At 38.2% G+C, this 24,487-nt stretch overlaps 1 protein-coding gene across 2 annotated transcripts; it reads right to left on the minus strand.

The window, feature by feature from the left end:
- Positions 1-750: 750 nt before the first annotated feature.
- On the minus strand, positions 751-24,040 carry HDAC1 (histone deacetylase 1). Of its 2 annotated transcripts, XM_072418207.1 has the most exons (14): positions 23,892-24,040; positions 18,112-18,224; positions 14,439-14,556; positions 12,854-12,928; positions 12,589-12,727; positions 12,366-12,507; positions 5,750-5,842; positions 5,524-5,632; positions 5,092-5,232; positions 4,409-4,517; positions 4,191-4,321; positions 2,915-3,061; positions 2,077-2,125; positions 751-1,566 (listed from the first exon to the last, which is right to left on the minus strand). In XM_072418207.1, exons 1-14 carry the CDS (start codon positions 23,938-23,940, stop codon positions 1,539-1,541), a joined length of 1,443 nt encoding a protein of 480 aa, XP_072274308.1. In that variant the 5' UTR covers positions 23,941-24,040; the 3' UTR covers positions 751-1,538. The 2 variants fall into 2 exon arrangements, with proteins under 2 accessions (XP_072274308.1, XP_072274319.1); XM_072418218.1 differs by lacking the exons at positions 18,112-18,224; positions 23,892-24,040 and adding an exon at positions 16,185-16,211.
- Between the last annotated feature and the right edge of the window lie 447 nt (positions 24,041-24,487).

The following is a 24,487-nucleotide window of genomic DNA, read 5'->3' on the forward strand; positions in this document are numbered from 1 at the left end:
TAATGTGTTCTCAAATAAAAATACCTGTTTTATTTTGACAATAATTTGTCGTTCCTTGTTGGCAGTGGCAATGATCTGCAGGCTCATCCAATCTGTCCAGTGTTCTTACTGCACCGAGCATGCTTTTTTTTTTTTATTTAAAACCTAAAATTGTGGTTAAGGCATAAGCTAGATGGTCGTCATTAGAATGGTTGTGATCGTCTTACGCTAAAATCTGGTATGTGAGCAGCAGTACACCGATCAGTCCAGGGCGGACTGATGAACCACCAACCGGGAACACTCTTGTATTTTCCTATGGGAGAAAGCACAGCACGGTTCTTCCTGCTTGTTCTCCCCTTTCCATAGAGTAGAAACATAGTGCTGTGTATACAGAGATTGCTCATTCTTCTGTCTAGATCAGGAAAAGTTTGTTTCCAGCAACTGAAATCTTACTTCTGTACAGGGCTTTTTTATGACTCATTAAGCTCCAAGTTGTACAGTATATGGTAAATGTAGCAATGCCCAATGAGGTGGTGAAGAGTATTGATTGTGGTTCCAAGGAGCGTCGCTGTCATTGACATTCACAGCAGGGCAGACTGGTTGCATAGTTTAAATCTAGTAAAAAAGAATTAACTCCAAGCAGTTTTAGAAAACCTTCACTAAAACATTCTCCTATATATATCTCCAATTTGATTTTTAAGTTATTTGTCAAGGAAATAGAAGTTGCAAACCACCGACTGGGCGGAAGTAAAGAAGGTACACAGCAAAATATGTGGTATAATGTTTTATTACAAAGTTTCTCCACAATTGAACCATTAAAAAAACAAAGAACAAAATCCCCATCACAAAAAAGGGATGTATAAACCCAAACCATCTTCGGTCTAAACCCCCCTCCCCCACTGAATTCCCACAATCAGGTAAATATTAGAAACCCAAATAGCAACCCCTTTGAGGTAACAAGTAATCTGCTGCACAGGGCTCCCCATTTCTTCTAAAATATTTGCCTCTTTAAACATTAAAATGGGTGGATTTAGCAGCATAACTAAACAGGGAATCCCTGAAGAGAGCTGGGAAAAAGGGGAACCTGCATGTCCCTATACCATGAAGATATGACTACCTCATTTGGAAGACACCTGGGCTCCCCCCACTTTCACCATATTGATGCTGGACATGAGTAAACTGAACAGTGGCATGATGAAAAAAAAAAGAAAAAAAAAAAAGATCACAAATGATCTACCGAGGGCTCCTTCAGTGACAAAATGGTGTAAAACTGAAAAGGGTTCATGTAGGGTCCTTGCATTAAGAGCAGAGCTCAGTTTAATATTAGGCCACTGCCCATTTGATAAGAGTGGGTAAGAGGACTTAATACCTAAACTTACAAAGAGAGGACGAAAAAAGGCTCCTCTGGTCTAATCCTTTTCTCTCCAACCAATGGAACAATAATAATTTAGTCTGGGTAGGTCATCATATTTTATATAAGTATCACTGTACAAGGCATATATAAAATATATGACTAAAAGGATCAATCTTTAACAGAAGTCTTCTGAGACTAAAAATGATCAGGCAGTTTTGGTCTCCTCTTTTACCCTGCAGGGGAAAAATACAAAAAAAAAATGTACTCAGGAACATTGAAACAGAATACAAGACATTTAACACTGATTTAAATGCCGAATAATATTGTTTGGTATTTAAATATTAACAACAACCAATAAAAATAAACAAAGCTTGTGCTGAGCATTTGAATGTGAGCTATGGCAGTAGTTCTTTGGGAGAAGAAGTGGCAACACTAATAGCCAATGTGCAGTAATGCTGCCTTGTGCAGCAATGCGTGTGATGACAAATAAAAGAACATACTGACAGGTGGAGGGAGCAGAGGGATACAACTTGGCATCAGCCAAGAACCAAAATTGGCTGTTGCTGGTTCTTTCATTGTCCAGTCAGCACTCTGGGGTCAAGAAACAAAATAAAGTGACCAGTCTACTTCTCTCTGCAAGGGGTTGTTTAAAGATTGACTGCACAAAATTACAAATTTTTAAATGGAAACATCAGATATGTTTTTTTATTTATTGCCCATAATTTAGCTTTAATGACTCTTACCGTTTAGCTTCTGGCTTTTCTTCTTTTAGCTTGTCGTCCTCTTTAACATCTGCAAGTTTAAAAAAAGAGTAAAAGAATAAAAATCAACACTTTTGGACAGAGTGGTCAGAAATATCTGCCTAACTATATTAATAAAAGTGGAGAAAAAAAGTTTACTTTATCAGTTGACACTGTTGCGTAGATTTCTCTTTATTTCTCCAGTCATACAGGGAAAAAAACCTCACCAGTGGCAGTTTGCTATTAAAATCAAACAGCTGAAGCTACCAATACAGTTTTTTTTTTGCTGGGTCTGTTTTGGAGCAATTCTCATTTTTAGTCATAAGGCAACAAATTTTACTGTCCTAACGGGGACAAACAGGCATAGGTTAAAAAAGTTAAGCCCAGTTTATTTGAAGAGGTAAAATATTGATCACTTTCCTTTATTGGGGGGCTCAACCTTTAAAACATAAAAAAAAAAAAAAAAAAAAAAAAAAAAAAAACAACACCTTTACATTAAGCTCTTCACAGTTATTAGATTTAGTCTCTGTAGCGTTTTTAAAATTAGGTCATAACAATGGAATAGAAAATGCAACAACCATTTTCTTGACTATATCATGACACTTGTTTCATGATATAGTCTATATAACAATGTTTTATAACTGCTTCTCACAACTAACTTTAACACGTCCTCTACCTTTCCCAATTACTTATTCACTAAAAAACACAGAAGCTTTGGGGACATTAAAAGCACAGATAACCATCTGATATTTATTTTTGACACTGTTTCTTCTCTACTAGCAAATAGTGAAGAATTCCTTTCAAAACGTGGAGATAAAATCGAATGAATAATGTTCCTTACCTTTTTTATCTTCGCCATCTTTTTCATCATCTGTTTTGGCACGCTTTGCCTTTTTGAAATTGGCAACATTCCTACGTCCTCCCTCACCCTCATCCTCGGAATCAGAGAACTCCTCATCACATGCAATTCTCTTATCTGAGGATCGAACTGTGAAAATGGAAAATAAATATTTATAGTGTACAAAAGTTTAAATAAATCCTTAGCCATTTGAAACATAATAGTAAAAAAGTCTTGCCTATGAGAAAGCAGCATAGGATGTTGTTGCTTTTTAAGCCAGATATTCCTCTAGTTTTCACCCATGTGATTTGGGTACACTTTGTTACTAGAAGCATGATTTGTCAGCCTTGGCCAATAAGCATGCCTTAAATGGCTACCCTGAAAAAGTACTTTAACATCTTGACACAAAGAATATTTACTAAAACAAGGGGAACTTTCCTCAGACAGGGAACAGGTGTCCCTCAAAATTTACTCCTATTTTTAAAAAGTGTTTTAAATTTTCCCTCATTTTCTTTCTAGATCAAATTAAGAACAAAATCAAGTTATTATTCCCATTTCTCAATAAACAAAAAAATATATTTACAAAAGAAAAAAAAAATCTAACCCCAACCAATGCAAAATTATTTATAGCAATCAGCTACACCACACTACAATGATACAAGATAACAGTGTCTGCCTTTGCTTAACCTTAACAGCCTTTGTTGTTGTCAGAACTAGAACCAAGACCAGAGGCTGAACCCCTGTGGATTGTCCTTTAAAAGGCAAAGCTATCAATGAGCCCGTTTGATTTTGAGTCATTTGTTCCTTCAAAAAGTTTGCTCACCTCAGGACATAATGACATTTTTTAAGGCTAAACTCTGGTGATAAATCAGTCCATTTAGCTGGAATTGTTATTATGATTTTTGATATTTATAATGCCTGCCTTTATATTTTAATGTAAGGATAAACATACCATTCTGCAATCATAATGCATGCATGTGGTGTTAGGATGTTTGAAGAGCCTGCATTTTTACTTCCATTCAGTACATGTTATGTATGTAGGTAGCGCTTTGTGCAAATGTACATATGATAAAGGTTTTGTGATGACTTTATGCCATGCACAGAAATGTAAGATCAACTGCATAAAAGGTTAACTAACCAAGCTTCCTACAAATGACAAAACGAATATCTTGTCAACAGGCTGCCTTAAGATGAAAGCACATGAAGAAATAATCATAAAATACGATTCATGTAAAAATGCTCAGCAAATTGTGTAAAGTTAAGTCTAAGAAAAACCCACTGGAAATGCGTTTGTCTGGATCATCATCATCTTCATCACCGCTATCATCCTGCACAGCATCCTCAGGAATCGCCTGCATCTGTACACCAGGCGCATGTGGAAGCATACGTAGATTCTCAAACAGTCGCTGCCTACAAACAAAGTAATGCGGTCAAAGCAAGTCAATTGTCAGTCAGTTTTCAAATACAAAACATAGGATCCACTTTGTCAACACTCACTTGATCTTTTCCAGGTACTCGTTTGTGTTCTGGTTTGTCATATTAGATGGGCTGATGTGGAGTTTGAAGTCAGGGCCAAAGTATTCAAAGTAGTCATTGTATGGAAGCTCTAAAAACAAAAAAGACAGCGGTTAACCTTAACCAACAAAAGAAACTTGTAGGCAAACAACAACTCTTTAGCATAGTAATTTTTACTTTTAAACTACACTTTAGGGAAACCTTTTAAGCCACCCATCAGCCAGCCCACCTCTTCAATGAGTGTCCTTTTTATTCATTTTTAAAAAAAAAACAAAGAAAAAAACAAAAACCCAAACCAAAGAAAAAAAAAAATAAATAGAGGATTTTTTTTCCACTCCCAACATATATAACTAATGCAATGTAATGCACGAATCAGCAACCTGTAGATGCACAAAATATATACACTAATTTAAGTGGCAGCTAAAGGAACAACGTCTGATGTGAATTTACAAAGAGCATTGCCTACTAAGATACTAGGTTTGTAGCAGATAGAAGATGTAAAAAAAAAAAAAAAAAAAAAAAAAAAAAACAACCTATGCACCCATCTTCTCATCCTATACCATTCACTTTTTTGTTCTTTTTCATAGAACTACTTGATTCAATGATAATGCTAGCATATTAGAGTACAAAAATAGGTATGTAATAGGCACACACACAGTACTAACCATTGGGTATCTCAGTGTCCAGAGCCACAGCTGTCTCATATGTCCAGCAGCGGGCAACATTTCTAATTGTGTAGCCACCACCACCCAGCATCAGCAGTGGCAGGTTAAAAGTCTTCATAAACTCTACACACTTAGCATGTCCTGGAAAAACAAAAGCACAAAGTTTATTGTTCTAGCTACAGACATGATCATCCTAAAGATAAAGCAAAACCCTTAAAGCAGGTTATCAAACTACAACTCAAGGCATGTCCTGAGCCCTCACAAGCGACATTGTACAAGGACAAGGAGGAAGTATTTTTTACGCTGCATGCAAGTAATAGTTTCCCATTTAAATGCTCTGCAGGCACCCAAAACACAACTTCCGACATTGTACATTCACATCATATACATAGGTCATAGTACACAATGGAAAAAAGTAACAAAATGTCACACCTTTGATTGTTAGATTAAAACACCCAAGTCTGTCTCCAGAAAGTGAATCTGCACCACACTGAAGAACAACTGCGCTAGGCTGGTACATTTCCATAACCTTGGTCATTACCTAGAAACCAAAAAGAAAAAATGGTGTAATAGAACATTCTGGACATGAACTAACCTTTTATTCATTACAATTTTTTTTATAACAAATTGTCTACTGATCAACAAAATGTAAACTTACTGGTTTAAAAATGGCTTCATAGGATTCATCATCAATACCATCTCGCAATGGGTAGTTCACTGCATAGTATTTACCTTTTCCAGCCCCAATATCCTGTTTAACAAAGAATAAATATAGACTGTGATTTAGGATTTTTGCTTCAAATTCATTTCAGAATGAAAGCACAATGAGGAGGGAATGGTTGAATATATATATATATATATATATATATATATATATAAATATATATATAAATATAAAACTTCTTTTACTCCTTGTATACACCAGCAGAGACCAACTACTTTCCTATCCAACTGGCTCACCACTACTTGTTTTGAGCACCTCAAGATGCATCCTCCATAGAGAAAAAATCCAAAAAGGAATATAGTTACATTGTTACATTGTAGGTTAGGTTGAAAAAAAAGACAGAAGTTCATCAAGTTCATCCTCTAGGTAAATAAACATATCCCAGATATAAAACCCTATAAGACATAGTTGGCTCAGAGGAATGCACAAAAAAAAAACCCCTGGTACAATTTGCTTCAACAAGAGAAAAAAAATCCTTCCTGATTCTAAGGCAATCGGATGTTCCCTGGATCAACAGTCATGGTTATTTTTACTTTAAAGCCTTAATACCCAGTTATGTTCTGTGCTTCTAGAAAAACATTCAGCTTTTTCCTAAAGCTATCTATAGTAGTTGCTGAAACTACTTCCTGAGGGACCCGATTACACATTTTCACCTTACAGTGAAGAATCCCTTCCTTATCTGAAGCTTAAACTTCTTTTCCTCCAGACGCAGAGTCCTCTTGCTCTTTGTAATGATCTCAAAAATTGGGGAAAAATATTGGGGAAGAGAGTTTAGTTGCCCTTCTCTGCACTCTCCCCAATTCCACAATGTCCTTTTTGTGAACTGGTGCCCAAAACTGGACTGCATATTCCAGATGTGGTCTGACCAATGCTTTGTACAGGGGCAAGATTATGTCTCCATGTCTGCAGTCTATTCCTCTTTTAATACAAGAAAGTACTTTACTAGTTTTAGATATTGCAGCTTGGCATTGCATGCTGTTATTAAGTCTATGATTTACTAGACCCCCCAGATCCTTTTCCATTTCTGACTCCCCCAAATGTATTCCCCCTAGACAGTATAAAGCATGCATGTTGTTAGCTTCCAAGTGCATAACTTTACATTTATCTATATTAAATGTCATTTGCCACTTGGCTTCCCAATCAAACAGTAAATCCAGGTCTGCTTGTATATTATAGACATCCTGTATGGACTTATTTCCATTACATAGGTTGGTGTCATCTGCAAACACAGAAATGATACTTTTAATCCCAAACTCTATATCATTTATAAAGATAAACAGTAAAGTAAAAAGTAAAGGTCCCAACACTGAAAGCCTGGGGTACACCACTAATAACCTTAGACTATTCAGAGTATGAATCATTAACTAAAACTCTCTGGATGCAATCTTTAAGGCAGTTCTCTATCTATTTACAGATTGACTTTTCTAAACCTATTGACCCTAACTTGCATATTAACTTTCTGTGTGGTACAGTGTCAAATGCTTTAGCAAAGTTCAAGTACGCTATATCAACTGCCACTCCACTGTCCACCTGTTTACTTACTTCCTTAGAGAATTTGTTTGACAGCTTTGGTCTTTCTTGAAGCCATGCTGACTATCACTTATATTATTTTCTAGCAGAACTCCTCTATGTGGTTCTTTATCAAACTCTGTAGGACCTTTCCAACTAAGGATGTTAAACTAACCATTCTGTAGTTACCTGGTAATGACTTTGTTCCCTTTTTGAAGATAGGAACCACATCAGTACCTTGCCAGTGACTAAAGAGTCTCTAAAAATTAGAAATAATGGCTTTGCAATAACCGAGCTCAGCTCTTTGAGGACACGTGGATGTAATCCCATCAGGTCCTGGTGATTTGTCAACCTTAATTTTTCCCAACTGTTTCTTAATCATATCAGTTCTGGGCCATTGTGACAAATTTAAGGCAGGGACATTGCTATTATGAATTTGGAGTTGAGCTCTGCCATTTTCCTTTGTGTAAACAGAGCTAAAAAAAAAAGTGTTTAGTAAATCTGCCTTTTCTTTGTCCCCAGTGGCGTGGCCAGGCAGGAAATTTAAAAGCAGATTACAGAGTAATCTGTTTTTAAATACCGCCCGGGTCCCCACCACCCCCGCTGCACGCATCTGCAGTTAGATGCGATGCACCATGCAGGATTTCTGCATGGTGCATTGCATCTAACTTCAGATGCGATCACCATTAGTAAATCCAGGGGGTGATACCAGCAGAGATTTCCCGCTGGCAGCACCCCCTGGATCTACTGCCTGCTCTCCTGCGCGCATCTCCCGGAGGCTGATCTCCGGGTGATGCGGTGGGGATGTCCCCGCCCTGCTCATTCCCCTGTTTGCATCTCCCGGAGGCTGCGAGCAGGGGAATGAAGCAGGGCGGGGACATCCCCACCGCATCACCCGGCAAGATGTGTGACATCTTCCGGGTGATGCGGTGGAGTGATGGATTGTGGGGGCGGGAAATTTAAAAGCAGATTACTATGTAACCTGCTTTTAATTTTTTTTTTTTTTTTACAGTAAAAAAAAAAAAACACACAAAACATAAAAAAAAAAAGAACAAGTACATATTTTAGTGCACCAAGCATCATTGCCCAGTGCCCTGATTTACATTTTGCCCACTATTAGCCCTGACCTTGATCTGACCCTTTGATCTTATAAATCACTTCATCACTTTGTCTTTGACCTTGATTGTTCCTGACTGATTGCTGGAGGCCGCATGGCATCCAAACGCCATCTCTCCGGCGCAAGCGATGTTTTGGAGGAATTTGAAAGCAGCGATAGCGATTTGGAGTCTCTTGTGGAATCGAGCGATAGCGATTCACCAGGAAATTTGTCATCAGACAGCAAAGTGAACTGAGCGACGATTCTGAACCTGTGCGCACATGGTGTCCTATTGACCTTGCTGCGGACCAGGCAGCACCGCCAAGATTTCCATTTACCGGCGCACCTGGGATGAAAATTGAGGCTGAATGCGACGACCCCCTGGCATACCTGAAGTTGTTTTTGACCGATGAAGTTATCGAAAAAATTGTTGCGGAGACAAACAGGTAAGCCGCTCTTGTGTTTGCTAACTTTTTTGCTATTTTTTTTTATGCCAACATGTATGCTGCTCTGTGTTTGCTAACTTTTAGAAAATTTTTGCTAATTTTTTTTGCCAACATGTGTGCTGCTCTGTGTTTGCTAACTTTTTGAAATTTTTTGCTATTTTTTTTTTATGCCAACATGTATGCTGCTCTGTGTTTGCTAACTTTTCGTGCTTCCACCATTGTCAACCCAGAACGCCTGACCGGTCATCACTTCGTTGAATACATCCCACCAACCCAGAAAAAGGCGGCACCTACAAGGATGTGCGTGGTTTGCTGCTCAAAGACCGATGACAGAGGAAGGAAGAAACGCAAGGAAACCAGGTTCTACTGTCCTGACTCTGATGTTGGGCTTTGTGCAGCACCCTGCTTCAAAATCTACCACACCCGGGATGTCTACTAGAAATGAAAATATTTTTTTTTCCAAAATCTGCATTTAATTTATCTTATTATTTATAATAATACAATAATATTGCACCCTTGTTTGGAAAATTTCAGTTAGAAACTTTTGATAAAAACATTTTTTTTTGATAAATTACACTGTTGTGGTCTATTATTTCATTATTTTTTATAATTATGTATTATATTATAATGTAGGATTATAATATAATAAATAAATATAATTATTATACCCGGGAGTTAATCCTAAGAATTACAGGCCCACAATATAAACAAAAATTTCTACGCAAAAAAAATAGGATCACTTTTTGCATCAAAAAAAAAAAACGACAGAATTAGAACGCTAGGGGGGTTAAGGAAAATATTTCCAGTCGAAGTCACAGAAAGCCGCCCTTAATAATGGAAAATTTGCTCTCTTAAAATTAAATGTTTTTATCTTCCCTGTTTTTGCTTCCTTTTTACAGCTTACATTAAATAAACTCTTATTATGGTCACTGCTACCCAGATTATTTTTTTACATGCACATTTGTTATAAGCTCTGCACTGTTAGAAAGAACTAGGTCCAGCAGAGTATCAATTCTAGTTAGGGATTTTATAAACTGTACCATAAAATTATCTTGTATTAAATTCACAAATTTCTTCCCTTTTGCTGTTCCTGTAGTGCCAATACTCCAGTCAATGTCAGGGTAGTTAAAATCTCCCATGATTAAAACACTTCCACTTTTTGCTGCTTTTTCTATCTGTGCTAGTAGTTGATTTTCTATTTCTTCTTTAGCACTGGGGGGCCTAGGTCAGACTCCAATACGTAATTGTGTGTTATTCAACTCCACCCAAAATGCCTCAACCCCATCGCTTGTTCCATCCGCAATTTCTTCTTTCACATTCACTTTTAGATCACTTCTCACATACAGATAGACACCACCACCCTTTCGTTTGACTCTGTCTTTGTGAAAGAGTATACCCAGGAATATTATATACAGCCCAGTCATGCGAAGAACAAAGCCAGGATTCAGCAATGCCAACTAATTCATAATTCTCCTCACTCATTAAGGCTCCCACTCCCCTATTTTGTTTGCTAGACTTCTAGCATTGGTGAACAGGCTCTTTAAACCATTGATGCATTTACCATATTTAATTGCCAAATCCTTTTGTTTTTCAGTACCACTAGTACTGCACAATCCAATTTTGTCCGTAACATGGGAAGCTCCTTACAATTATCCATAATCCACTCCCCCCCCAACTATTCCCAATCCACCCTGCACTAGTGTCTGACCCCGGACTAACCTTTCTGCCACCTTATTTGACTGTCACACCCCCCTCTGTCCTAGTTTAAATATCCCCCCACCATTCCTCTAGCACAGCAGACGACCCCCTTTCATTTAGGTGCAAACCATCTTTGGCATACAGGTTGTACCCCAATGAAAAGTCAGCCCAGTTCTCCATGAACCCAAACCCTTCCCTTTTGCACCAGGACTTAAGCCATGCGTTTAGCTGCCTAAACTCCCTCTGCCTTTCCTGAGTTGTGCATGGCACAGGCAATATTCCAGAGACTATAGCCTTGGAGGTCCTTTCCTTCAACTTGAAACCTAGTTCTTTATACCGATTTTTAAGGATCCTCAATCTATCTTGTCATTGGTTCCAACAAGGACAAAGACAGCTGGGTCCTGTCCAGTCACCCCCAGTAATTTGTCCACTCGGTCCACCACATGCCGAACCCTGGCACCAGGGAGACAGCAAACCATTCGGTTGAAGGGATCTGGGTGACAAACTATTCTATCCGTCCTCCTTATGATAGAATCCCCTATGACTACCAATTGTCTTTACCTTCTTGCGTTTCCCTCCCCACTACTAAATATGCTCCTCTCCCGGCAGTTAGGGGTAGCAGTAACATCTAGAGATGCCATCACTGGGTCTGCCACCTGCACATCGTCACAAAACATTGCAAATATGTTAGAGTGCTCAAACAAAGAGCAAGAGGCCGCAACAGAATATTAGTTTTGAATGGCCTAAATAAGTATAGGTACCTCTCACAATCTTTAACACACAACTTCCAAACATTTGCTAACAACTTTGTATAGAATATGCTGCACACATGCATTCCACTTCAGCCCTAAAGTATAGTGACTATGTCCTGTTTATCCCAGGTGGAATGGGAGAGTGAGATCTATTTAATTTGCAATAATACATGGGAATTGTGAGCCATTTAGAAATTTGTTTTCTGCTCATGTCCTTAACCATTCTGCTACCACAAACATATTGCTTATGTTGGCAGCTGTACCAGATTGAAAACAAAAAATCTTCATCACAGTAGCAGCCAAGTGGCACCCATAACAGCCACGTAAGAGCAATCAGGCAGCTTGAATCTATTCTTACTACAAAGTACAGTAAGAGCTATAACAACGCTTTGTTAAGGGATCGGACAGAAAATCTGTGAACAAACCAATGGGAACTGCATCATTTAAACCTAGCTCTAAGACTGGTATAACATAGGTTAAGGATGCAGAAGAACATTCATTGCAAGTCAGGATGAAGCCAGAACTGCTCCTCTGAAAACGTTTTTAGAGTGGGAAATTTGTTCTTTAACTTTTCACTGTCAGAAAGTGCTGAAATGCACATTTTTTAAATGAACATAAGTTTAAAGTCCAAAAACATTTTGTGAAATTAGAGATTTTTAAATAACTAAATATAAGTTTTTTTCATGTTTCACAATATTAACACAACTGTTGCACTGTTAATTCCTAATACTCAGCAGAAAAGCCAAATAATTTTAGTAAACAAAATATAATCCCCATTTTTGTAATTTAAAATATAGGATAGGATTTTATTGAGTAAATATCATAGATGCCAACTTCAAAAATCTTGTAGGATGGCAATTAACACCTACTACAAAGCTGGCAATCCGATGAACAAATGTAAACACGGGGTTTCAGCAAACAGGCTGATGTTTAGGTTTGTATAAAGCAGCTTCCTTCACAGGCAAGTCATTTTATTAGTGACTTAACAGGGTCACATAAAATCGTACTGTGTGCTGAACAACTGCATTTACTGTATTTTATACACTTACCCTAAGGTCACCAGTTCCTGGAAAATATTCTCCATATTTATGAAAAGAAACTGTCATGACTCTGTCTGTGGTATAAAAAGCCTCTTCCACACCATCACCATGATGAATATCAATATCAATGTACAGTACTCTCTGATGATATCTGGAACAAAAACAAGGTATAAGGGAAAAGGTCCATGCCCACTAGACTTAATACATTGGATTTATTACAACATATACATACTTAAGCAACTCCAGAATAGCAAGCACTATGTCATTGACGTAGCAAAATCCAGAAGCTTCAGACTTCTTGGCATGATGAAGTCCACCTGCCCAATTTACAGCAATGTCTGTCTGCTGTTTGTTTAGTTTAACAGAACTTGCTGTTTAAAAACAAAAAAAAAAATGTTAAAAGGACAAAGGGTACAAACACATACACAGCATTGTTCAAAAATACCTAACTGGCATACAGGGATTACAAAGAAGCACCGCTGGAAGTAGACACTTACCAACAGATCCTCCTGTTGACAACTGGCAAAACTCAAAAAGACCATCAAACACTGGACAGTCTTCACCGACGTTAACTGTAAAGACAGAAGGCACACCCATTACGAAATTGAAGACTTGCAAACATCAAACTTTTTCTCATAGTAAATCTGAAGGCTGTCCTTCCCTGTCCCATTCCTTATTACTGCACCATTGGGATGTCAAATTTAAAGGTGTAAAATGTGCTGGACCAGTAGTAACACAGTAATAGTCAGACATTTCCACAATAGTGAATCCAAGGGTTCAAATGTTCTACAATGCAATATGATAAAGTTCAAAAACTACTATATCTATAAAACCCTAAAGGCTTCCATTTGAATTACTGACATAGGGCGGGTTCATTTAAAATAGTTGATGGCCATAAAACTCACTCTGGCTGAAATACTTCGCTAGAACCTAGCTGGAATAAGCATACAGATCTCCTAATCTACAACAATCAAGAATGCTAAACCATCTAATCTGAATACCTGTCCAGTTTAGGAGGGCAAAGCCATCTTTTTCAAATCCCATATTTCCTGACGTCTGCTTTAGTTCAATATCTCATTCTATAAATTTTTTTTAAACAGGATCAACTATTTTATAGTCCAATATAGGAGGACATCAAGATTTGGATTCTGCAACAACCCTGTACATAATATTTATGTAATTATTATTTTATTGTGATGGAAAATGGTTTTGCCCTGGTGTGCCAGTTCATAACAAAAAGTCAAAAAATGACCACAACGCATCGTCCAATGTTGCCCAATAAAACAGTTTTTAGGCAGTACTCACCGGGCTTCATTTATTATTATTAAATTATTTCCCTGTCCATTTGTCTGGAATTCACTGACAGTCATATCTCTCTAGGCGTTTCCTTTCAGTTCCTATTAAAAATAATGGCTCATTCTGCCACCTGATGGCCAACCTTAAAATTGCAAGCTGTCACACTAGGAAATGCTGTGTACAACACTGTGTAAACGAAAATTACAATTGAATCCAGAGCAACTGCAGAAGATTTATCCCACTTCAGGCCTTATGTGCACAAAGAAAAAAAAAAACTACTTTTTTCCAGGACAAAAACAGCATTTGTTTGCAGAAAGGTTTATTATAAATTATATTAAGGGAGTTATACGGGGATTTAAAATACAACAAGTTATTCTTCAACCTTTTAGATTCACTTACATTTTAGAATATCAATAATATCCTGGATAGTGGAGAAAAAATGTCAGAGGTTTTCACACCTCCATGAACTGATGTTATTACACCATTTAGGTGTAAATGTCAATGTAATGTAGAGGACGGCAGTAGTTTTTAGCAAAAAAGTGGGCAAAGGGTTCAATAGATGAAACTGCCCAGAAAGCACTGCATTGCTTGTGGCTATCCGAATTGGAATAGGAATTAGAAAAATAAATTATATTGTGTCAGATGAGCTTTTGCTCATGGCTATACATTTACCACTCATTAACAGTAAATTTTGTAGTCAAGCATTAAAAAAATACAATTTCTTCCCCGCAAATATGGAAGGACTGTGGCTCCCACCAAAAATACACTGAATAGTGAAACACTTACATCTTTGCATCTGCTTGCTGTATTCTGACATGTTGTCTGGCCGGATGGAACGCAGAAATTTGATATAGTCATCACTGTGATATTTTGTCATTTCTTCGGCACTGGCTTTGTGTGGTCTCTGGCAGAGGAAAAAATAACAAAATCAATACATTTCACCTAGTAATTGGTGCAGTGGGTCACAGTTTACATTAGTTTATTTCTGCTCTTAGCGACTCCAACAAAATCCCTTCCCAACATAACTGCTATTTTATTTAATGTTACTAGATTGGTGCAATTTAAATTTGAAATGTATTATATCTGAAGTCCTTTTTTATGTTTCGAATTGTAAAATTGAGTGTAAAAGGATAAGAATCTCGGTAAGGTTTGTACTGTTGTATACCAATCCTCTCTTTTTCTGCAAAAGGACAGAAAGTTATGGGTTGGCACTGGAACAGTGGCTGTTGGAAAATCTTTGCACACCTACTTCAGTTCACCTCATTTTGACAATGTGTCATCTCAAAATCTGTTGGGTTGGGCAGGGATTATAAAGGACATTTCCCCAAGGGAACACTGACAGAAAAAGGTTTTAGCCATTAACAAACTTTACTACAGTGGTACCTCGGTATAAGTCCAACTTGGTATAAGTCCTGTTTGGACACGAAAAATTTTGCTTGGTATACAACCTTTGTGCTAGAACTTGTATGGGTCAAAATGATAACACCATGTGCTAACTTTATTTACCTCCCTCAAGACAAAGCCACCACTGCCCACGAGGGTCAGTACGCCATTTGCTACCATTCAGTGAGCAACCCGCGCTATAACTCTCTGTGAATTACATAACATCTCCTCCTCCTCCCTTCTCAGCACCATCTTAGTAGGCACTCTTAGTAGGCTCTTCTCAGCAAGGTAAAGGGAGGTTACATTTTCATTTATTTCATCTAATTGCTTTTGTATTTACGTATTTTAGTATTAAGCAGTGTTTAAAATTTTTCATACAGCCCAATCAATGTATATTATGCCAATAAAAATAGAAATTTTTTTCATGGGAACAGATTAATAATTTTCCTTTTTTTTCTTATGGGAAAATTTGTTTGGTGTAAGTCCTGTTTGGTATAAGTCCAAGGATCTGGAACGGATAAAGTACTTATACCAAGGTACCACTGTATATAGTTTAACCACCTGGTCGGTAAACCCGACCCTGGTTCGGGTTTATCGATTTCGCAAAAATCGATAAACCTGAACTTTTCTCACTGTCTAAATCCCAATCACTTAACTGGTCCCCGCTGCGATGATCCGTTCTGTCCAGCGTCAATCGAAGAAAAAAAAAAAAAAAAAAAACACCACACCTTCTCCCCGCAGCTCTTCCGGACACATCTTCTGTCTTCTTTCTTCATCCGGCGAGAGCAGTGACGATCACCAGGGTTTCCCGGTGACGTCGCTGCATGCGTCGGTGCGGGAAATTCAAAATTTTGTATTGAGTTCCTTTGCATTAAACTCAATACAAAAAAGCTGTATTGAGTCCAATACAAAGAAATCCTTATATAATATATATATATATAATTGTATTATATAATCTACTGTACACATACATTACATTATACAATATTTTTTTTAAACTTCTTTAAATTTAGATTTTTTTAAAGATTTTTTTTTGTTTTATAAAAAAAAATATTATTAAATTTATAAAATTTTGGACATATTCCGGTGAGTTATGCGGTAATTAGGTGAATTATAAGTAATTCGGTGAATTATAGCCTACAATCTAAAATAAATTTCCATGCAAAAAATGTAACACTTTTTGCATGGAAGCACAGAAGTTTGGAAAGAATTAGAATACCCGGCGTTCGCGTACGCGTCCCTCGGCGATTCCTGATGATGTCCGTGCGTGTGCCTGTCGATGGGGGTCGTAGCGGGAAATTCAAATATTTTGTATTGGATTGAATACAAAGTCCTGTATCCAATCCAATACAAAATATATTTATGTGGTTTTGTCTATAGGTATGTGACGTTGGACACTAGGGAGGTGTTTTACAAAAATATATTACTATACAGTATACCAAATTATCGCATTTTCAGTATTTTTCATTTATTTATGTATTCTTGTTTAAGCTGATTTTTGTGTATTTTTATTTATTTGTGTTTTTTTTTTTTTTTACATGATTGTGTGTTTCAAACATTTTTTATATTCACAATATCTACTAGACCCTTGTTCAGACATATTTCTGTAAGTTACAGGTCTACAATTTAAAAAAAAAAAAATTCATGAAAAAACAGTGTACCACTTTTGGTACAGAAATCTAGACATCAGTGTTACGCCCAGGTGGTTAAAGAAACTCAAGTATTTTTTTTTTATATTTATGCTTACAAATCTTGTACTTAAACTTGCAGCCACTAGATGGCACAGGAACTGACTTGTAGGCACAAGACAACTGTTCAGACCTCCATCCCCCCCCCCCCCCCCCCCCCCCCCCCCAAAAAAAAAAAAAATTAAAAACTGACTCCTTTAAAACAACAACATTTAAAAACAACAACACCTTAGTCCATATGGGCCCAATACTATTCTTTGTATCAGTACTCTAGGATTTTAGCATTATACTTTTACACAGATTTCCCGTACTTTACAAGGAAATTAGAGGATACCCTCCGCTTTCCTCTTGGTAAAAATTTGTTACTTTTTTAATATGAATATACCCAGATCTTATGTCTTTGTCCGTTTGTCTTATCATGGTAATTTTTTTTTTTTACTTGTTCTTTATGGTTGTTTGGTATACATCTCCTTCTCTAGTAGCTGGGGTCCATATATATGGTTTTCTAGGTAATAATGTTACTGGCGCTGTAGTAGTCTATAGATAACTGAAACTGGTGATTGATGTTATCTTTGTTCTGGAACCCCGCCAATATGAAGTGGAAATGTGTTTATCTTAGGCTACATACACACGTGCAATATTTAACGTTGGAAACGTCTGATCGTCCGATAATTGTTAACAAAAAAAGTGCACAACGACGTTGATGAACGAGGAATGTTGCTGGAAACAAACGACCGTCCCGGCGGATATGATTGGGCAACGTTCGTTTGCTTTCTATTGTGTGTACGGTCGCTCAGTGATAGTGGATTGTTCTGTGACACACTTTCTCTGGTACATGTTACTTCCTGCATCGTTCAAACAATCATATCTAGTGTGTGTAGATTAGTGGATTATATTTGAATGATCGTATCGTTACAGCATGTACAGAATTACAATATGATTATTCGAAATAATCACTGATCGGTCGTTATACGTGCGTTTTCTATCGACAATTATTGCGCGTGTGTACGTAGCCTTAGTTTTAACAGGAACCCAGGACCAATGAAACTACAGCAATCACTGGACAATTGTACCCCAACGATGTTCATTTTGTTAGCGATGTGCTATTCTCTCACCCAATAGTTGGTTAACATGCTTTGTACAATACCGCGTATTATCTCTCTAGCTATCTGTTGTTAATACGGATATTGTGGAGGTGGTATACCTTACCAAAAACCTTCTATAGTTCTTTTGTATTGTTTTGGTTTATGTTTTTACTTCTAATTTTTTTTCTGTTGTACATTTGTTTGTTAAAAAACGTCAAAAAAAATGTAGTTACAAAAAAAAAAAAAAAACAAAACAAAAAAAAAAACACCTAAATTATATTTTGTAGGTTAATAGGAACTTACATAAATTTCCATCTTTCTGTACAATCCATAATTAAGAAGCAGATTGTGTGTCATACGGATCCTGTGAGGTTTCATTGGATGCCCCTGTCCATAATAATAATTGCCAACATCGCCTGAAAAAAATAAAAAAAAATCAGCAACAGCACGGGTTATTGGAATTACGGTATAATACCATCATGTAAAGACTAAAACAAGGGCTTGGCATATTTTTTTTTTTACTTATTTAGATCACAGTACTTCACCTAGCATAGTCTTCATTGGCATCTCATTTTCCCCAAATGAATGGCACTATATAAAAACTCTGTCTCTGTGCAGTTTGACTTTGTTCAGAAATGTCCAACACACAGACTAGCCACTGTCGAAGCCTTTCTCGTTGTGGCCACAATGTACATTGTGATTTCCTAAGCAAATGAGCTTGTAAGCTCTTCAGGGCAAGTTCCTCCCCTCCTCCTGTGTCACTGTCTGTATTTGTCTGTCATTTGCAACCCCAATTTAATGTACACCGCTGTGTAATATGTTGGTGCTATATATATCCTATTTAATAATAATAAAATGAGACCAAGGAAATGTTTTCTAATGCCTGTAGCAGACTGATGATCCTCTAAAGCAGGGGTGGGCAAACTTTTTTAGTCAGGGGCCACAATCTGAAATACAATTTGACAGAGGGGCCGGACCGGGGAGAGTGGGCAGGGTTATGCCATCATGACGCCACTGAACGTGACGCCATGATGGCATAACGCTGCCCACTGTCCCATCGCAGATCTGAGCCTGTGATGGGAGAGTGGGTGGGTTGTGTGCAGTGAAGTAAACTTTCCAGCTTAGATTATTTATTATAGCTTCTGTGCTGGCTTTGACTAACTTGCACTTTCGTTTTGAAAAAATGACATTAGAAGTGGTAAATAAAAGTAATCTTGGATTACTATATCATTATTAAAGCTACAAAACTAGAACTATAAAACCTTTGAACAACTGCAGAAAGTGTTTGCATTGCTGGGTTTTTATAAAATGTAGCCTCAATCTTTCAAGAGACATTGCTCTGGTTTTTGGAAGAGTAAATACTCTAGATGACAGCAATTGACATGAAAGAATATTGTTTTCTTGCCATCTGTTTATCCAAGCGCCGTAGAAGTGGATATGAGGCAGGTGCCAGACTGGGGCAATAGAAGTTACAAAAATCTGCAAAAACTATCCGAGAAGGGGGCTGCATTCTAATGACCAACCAATGTGAGAGTTTCCACAAGCAATACTTTTAGAAGAAATTTAAAATGATTACCTTTCAGAATCTCAACTCATTTTTGCAAGATCATTTTACAACTTGTTATCCACTGACAACATATAATCTCGCTGAGGTTTACATCCAGAACCCAAGTCTAACCAATCTGTTCATAGTGGAATAAATATCCAGTGGTGGAACCTGCAATGGTAGAGTGTACACTCTCCCATCGCAGGCTCAGATCCGGAAACATGTTCGATCCTTCTGACTCTGCTCGAGGTGGCACCGGCGAGTGCCGAAGACCACCCAAAGGGCCGGAGAAACATCTCAATTGGGCCGTAGTTTGCCCCCATACCTATTCTAAAGCCTAGGTTAAACCATGTAAATGACTGCTTTTTAATGATGAAGAATAATGCTTTTTTTTTTAAATAATGTTTTATATTGTGGCATGTCAGAGTTTAAAGTTACTAAAGGTTTATTTAGAAATAAAATCAGCTGGCATACTTCTACATCTAGAAGTTGAGCTTGGATAAAAATATAAAAATGCCATCTGAACCAAAAAGATAGGCACACTAGGAAAAAACTATGTTATTCTCAATTGGAAATGGTAAGTTTGTGACAGGTTCAAAGTTACCAGCAGTAAACTAACAGAAATTGGTGCTAATTTGTACACTATGAAGTAAAAAAGGGCCACAACTGCATGTTCACTGAAAAGGAGCTTTAAATCTCCCCATCTTAATTTAAATACACTCTTTAGGAGTGGAGGCAAAACCACAAGGAAATTTCATATCTTTTAGGAATTTCATTTTTTAAATATTGTATTTTTCATTAAGTGAGCATGAAGCACCCTAACCAAGGAAGACATCCGTAGAGCGGAGAACGTCTGCTGATGTTTTAGGATAGATAGTGTACAGCGATTTTTTTTTATATCAATTAAAGACTCCAAAACCTGAAATGATCTGTGTCAGTATTTAAAGAGGAACAAAAATTCCACTTTTACAAATGCCTGATCAGACAGGTCATTTTTGCAGAAAGGGGCAGGCGAAGTCCCTTCTGCAATAATCCCACCTACCTGCCTGATCATTCTGAGTTCTGGTGACTTCACCAGGGAAACCCTGTACATTTTTGTGTGTATGTATTGTCAACAGGAAACTTTAGTAGACAATATTTTGTAGGTGGCGTTTCTAAGTCAGTATGTCCACTAAGAGTTGGAAAAAAAAAAAAAAAGTAGAGGCAACAACTCTAACTATATGCATATGCATGGAGCCTATATTTTTCTTTCACTTACTGGGGAAGAGCTAATATCGCTCCCTGTGAGATCACCAGGTGTATTACCCTTTTTTAAAATATAGAACAACGCCTGCTACTGTGAGAAGGTGCTCTGCAGTCATTGGTATTATTATCTTCAGCCAACAACTAACTGGTGGTACAAGCTATATCACAACAGTTAGGATTGAACAGCCTGCGCCCAAAGTGCATGGATGAAGTGCAGCATTGGCCCTAAATCAGAAGGGCATCACTAAAACTGAAAAGTTTGGTGGGGCCCAGCAACCAAAAAAATGATCTTGTTTCCAGTAACAAGAGAAAACTGTAAGCACAGCACTATTTTATGGAGAAGAGAAGATGAACATGTGGCACCCCGATGTATTTTCCTCCATTGGAAAGTACAGTGGTCATCCCCATTCAGTACACAGATTGATGAACAACACTGGGTACCACTGCAAGATTTTCACCCAGACATTTATGATCATTCATGTCAGGCCACAATCTCGCAACTTGAAATTTAATATAAATGAATATATAATGAGTAGAAGCAACCGTCTTGAAGTACACTTTAACAAGTAAAAATCACAACAATACTGATGTGTATGAAGTCAGCAGCTCCAGAACTAAAAGGCAAAGATGTCATTCAAGAAATCATTTTATTTTACTACAGTAGAGAAAAACAAGACCTTTTCTTATTTCTTTCCTAATATAAATTCCTCCTGGTAGAAAAGGATAGCTTATGGTGTCATCTCATTAGTTTTGTGAATGAACATCTAACCCTGGGCACATGAGAAGGAATCAATGTAAAACAACAATCAGTGTTTTTTTCTTTGCCATGAATTACAACTTTCATCATCCAATGAGAAGTAGTATTGTCTATGGGAAGGTCAGACAGGAGTCTAACCTGTTCATCAAAGTAGTGGGCAGGCAGGAGTCTGAAACACCCAGCTACTCCCACTATAACAAGGGTGACATATATACAACATCTCTTACACAAAATCACTGCTCTCATTAGTAACTCCTAATGGGTTTAACAAGACCAGAGAATGGTGAAGGGCAGACATAGTAGCTGCCATTAGTCGCAGCCCAGGCTTATAAGCAAAAAGAATGGTAAACACAGGCTTGGGAGTGCCGCACTGTAGCAATCAATGAAAGTCTTGTGAGGTAAAACAATGACAATGTAAATGTAATTATTTCTGTCTGGAGTTTCAGCTTTAAGCAGCTACTCCCTGCAGTGACTTGCCAGATTTTGGGGAGGGGGAAGTACTGAGATAAGGAATAGCTATACTCCTGTCACTTTGAAGATGAATTGACCCACAATGCATGTATCTAGAGGTCAAGACGTGTCTTTACTTAATACTAAAAGCAGAACTAAAGTTCTACTTTTAGGAACACACAATCAGGCAGATCATTATGGCAGAATGGGACAGGGAATGTCTCTTCTAAAAAAAATGTTCTTATAGTCTGCTTTAGTTGCAAGGATAACCGGCATTCCAGGCTCCTCTGCAGATGCCAAGAAATGAATGAACTACTGCGCACCATCACAGGATATACATCATCCCAGCCTGGCCCATCAAGATGGCCAAAGATCACAAGCAGGAAGTGATGAAAGAAAATAGTACTTATATTGTGAGAACATTTAGAATTATTGTAACATCCTTATTGATGTGATATTTCTCCTTCCTTAAGGCTGCTGTCTCTGGCTTACATTTTGGGCTGGCGTTAAGAATCAAAATTAGAACATTAAAGTGTACCTAAACTCAGAATTTTCACTTTACATAAAAGGGTAGACAACACCCTAATGTGAAGTAAAAGTTCTGCTGTGTTTTTTTTTTTTTTTTTTAAGTGCAACATCATTTTTTAAAAGGGTGCAGCACCTACCCCAAATGGGAGCACAAAGCCTCCCGGATGTACCTACGTCAGGCATCCCAGGAGGACCTTGGGTACTCCTTTTGCACATACCTGAGCATCTCGGGCATGCGCAGAAGAAGCCTTTTCGTGAAAAGGGAAAAAATTGGCACTTACACATGTGCAGTTAGATCACCAGGTCTTTTCCAACCTATGTCACCCGATCTTGCGTCTGAGTCGGGTAACGTAGGAAGAAAAACCCGGAAGAAGAGGCGAAGATGTCGGCCCCCGGAGAGCTGGCACGAAGACGGATGCCATGATGACACAGGAGCCAATAGAAGAGACCTCCAGACAGGATTGAAAGTGTTTTTTTTTTTGTTTTGGACATTTTTCAGTTTACTTCTTCTTCAAGGACAATTTCAAATCCAAGATGAGACACAGTGTTCTGACATGGTCCTCACTTCACCTGAATGGGAGAGGCTGGGACATGGTTTTCTATGCACCTACAGCAGGTGGCAGCGTGGATCCTGAAAGCAACAAATTGCTTTTGCCGGAGCCAATGCTAATGATTTGCACTGTGGTTTGTTGTGTGCCCGGGGGAAAGATTACACTACACCATGTATGAAAGAGCTCCAAAACGTTTGCTATGTAACACATTGCTGCCGAATCATTAGTCCTACCTAAAGTAATACCAAAATTCAACAGAGCCTAATGAAATAAAAGGTTGGAGTTCCTGTTGTGTTTCTTTTGATGCTAACAAATCCTAGATACCCATTCCACTTATTTCTTCATGTAGTCTCAGAAACAGGAAGTGAGCCCAACGCTGCACAATAAGGTAGCAACAAAAACCTAACAGAGGCCATAACCCGCGCTGCTGTATTCAGTACTGGAGGAAATGGCTTTACTAAAACTTCCCAAATTCAGGAAATGAAATCACCAAATCAGACTCCAATCTGTTTCATGAGATTCTGACCTGTGGCCTGGGGATGTGATGGACCATAGCTAGGGGGTGGAATCTGGAAATATGGGGCAACTCTGAGCTGCTGGGAATTATGGGTAAGGTCATCCCATATACTCCTATTTAAAAATCAACTAATATACAATTTATACAAAGAGTAAAACAAGCACACAAAAACTCAAATTTATGCAGGATTCACAGGCGAATGCAGGAATCACAGGCGAAAGCAACCCCCACCCTCATATTACCCCATGTGTACCGTGCCCCCCATACCGCCAATTACATATACGAGACGAATTTCCAATAAGGTTTACATGTCCGGTCGAATGAAAACGAAATATTGCTCGGTGTGCACTGTGCCTCCCCTGTGGTGGACCCCAAGTCCCCTCCACCTCCCCCACCGCGTCACCCACAGGGACCCCTTAACACTATTCGCTCCCCTCAGACTCCCCCCACCGACATTCCCAACCCCGCTCCGTCAGCCTCCACTCTTACCGTCATAGTAATAGCACACTTTCTTCTTTGTTCCTTGACTGTACGCCATGTTCCTTCCTGGGCTCCGGATGGACTAGAAGTGGTCTAGCTATGGCTCGCATACGTCATCGGGTACACTACCCAATCACAAAACAATGCTGTCGGTCGGTGATTGGATGGACAGATACGCATCCAATAGCAGAGACAAAGGAAACACGTGGGTGGAGCCTAATTCATTCTTCCACTACCACGGGGTTGGTTGAGAGGTTTGGTTGTGTCGTGCTGGTAGTCCTCATCCTCGGTTGTCGTAGAAGCCAGTGATTTTATCGCGAGAGTAAACTCCCGCCCTTTGTGTTAATGATGGCATTCATGAAACTCAGTTCCTCGTGAAAGCTCAGCTTTGTCCTTTGTTACCCCCATTGCAGGGGAACATATGGGGACATCAAATGAAAGGCTTGTTTTTGGTCACAAGTACTTAAACTTTAAATCTACCGACAAACATGAGTTTAAAGAGGAAGTAAACTCAAAAATGGCTAAAACCAAAAAAATCCACTTACCCTCAATCACGCAGCGCTATCGATCTGTCCGGAGGTGTCTTGCATGGGGTCCAGCATCGT

This window comes from Pyxicephalus adspersus, chromosome 1, assembly GCF_032062135.1.
Source record: "Pyxicephalus adspersus chromosome 1, UCB_Pads_2.0, whole genome shotgun sequence".
In the NCBI taxonomy this organism is placed as follows: domain Eukaryota; kingdom Metazoa; phylum Chordata; class Amphibia; order Anura; family Pyxicephalidae; genus Pyxicephalus; species Pyxicephalus adspersus.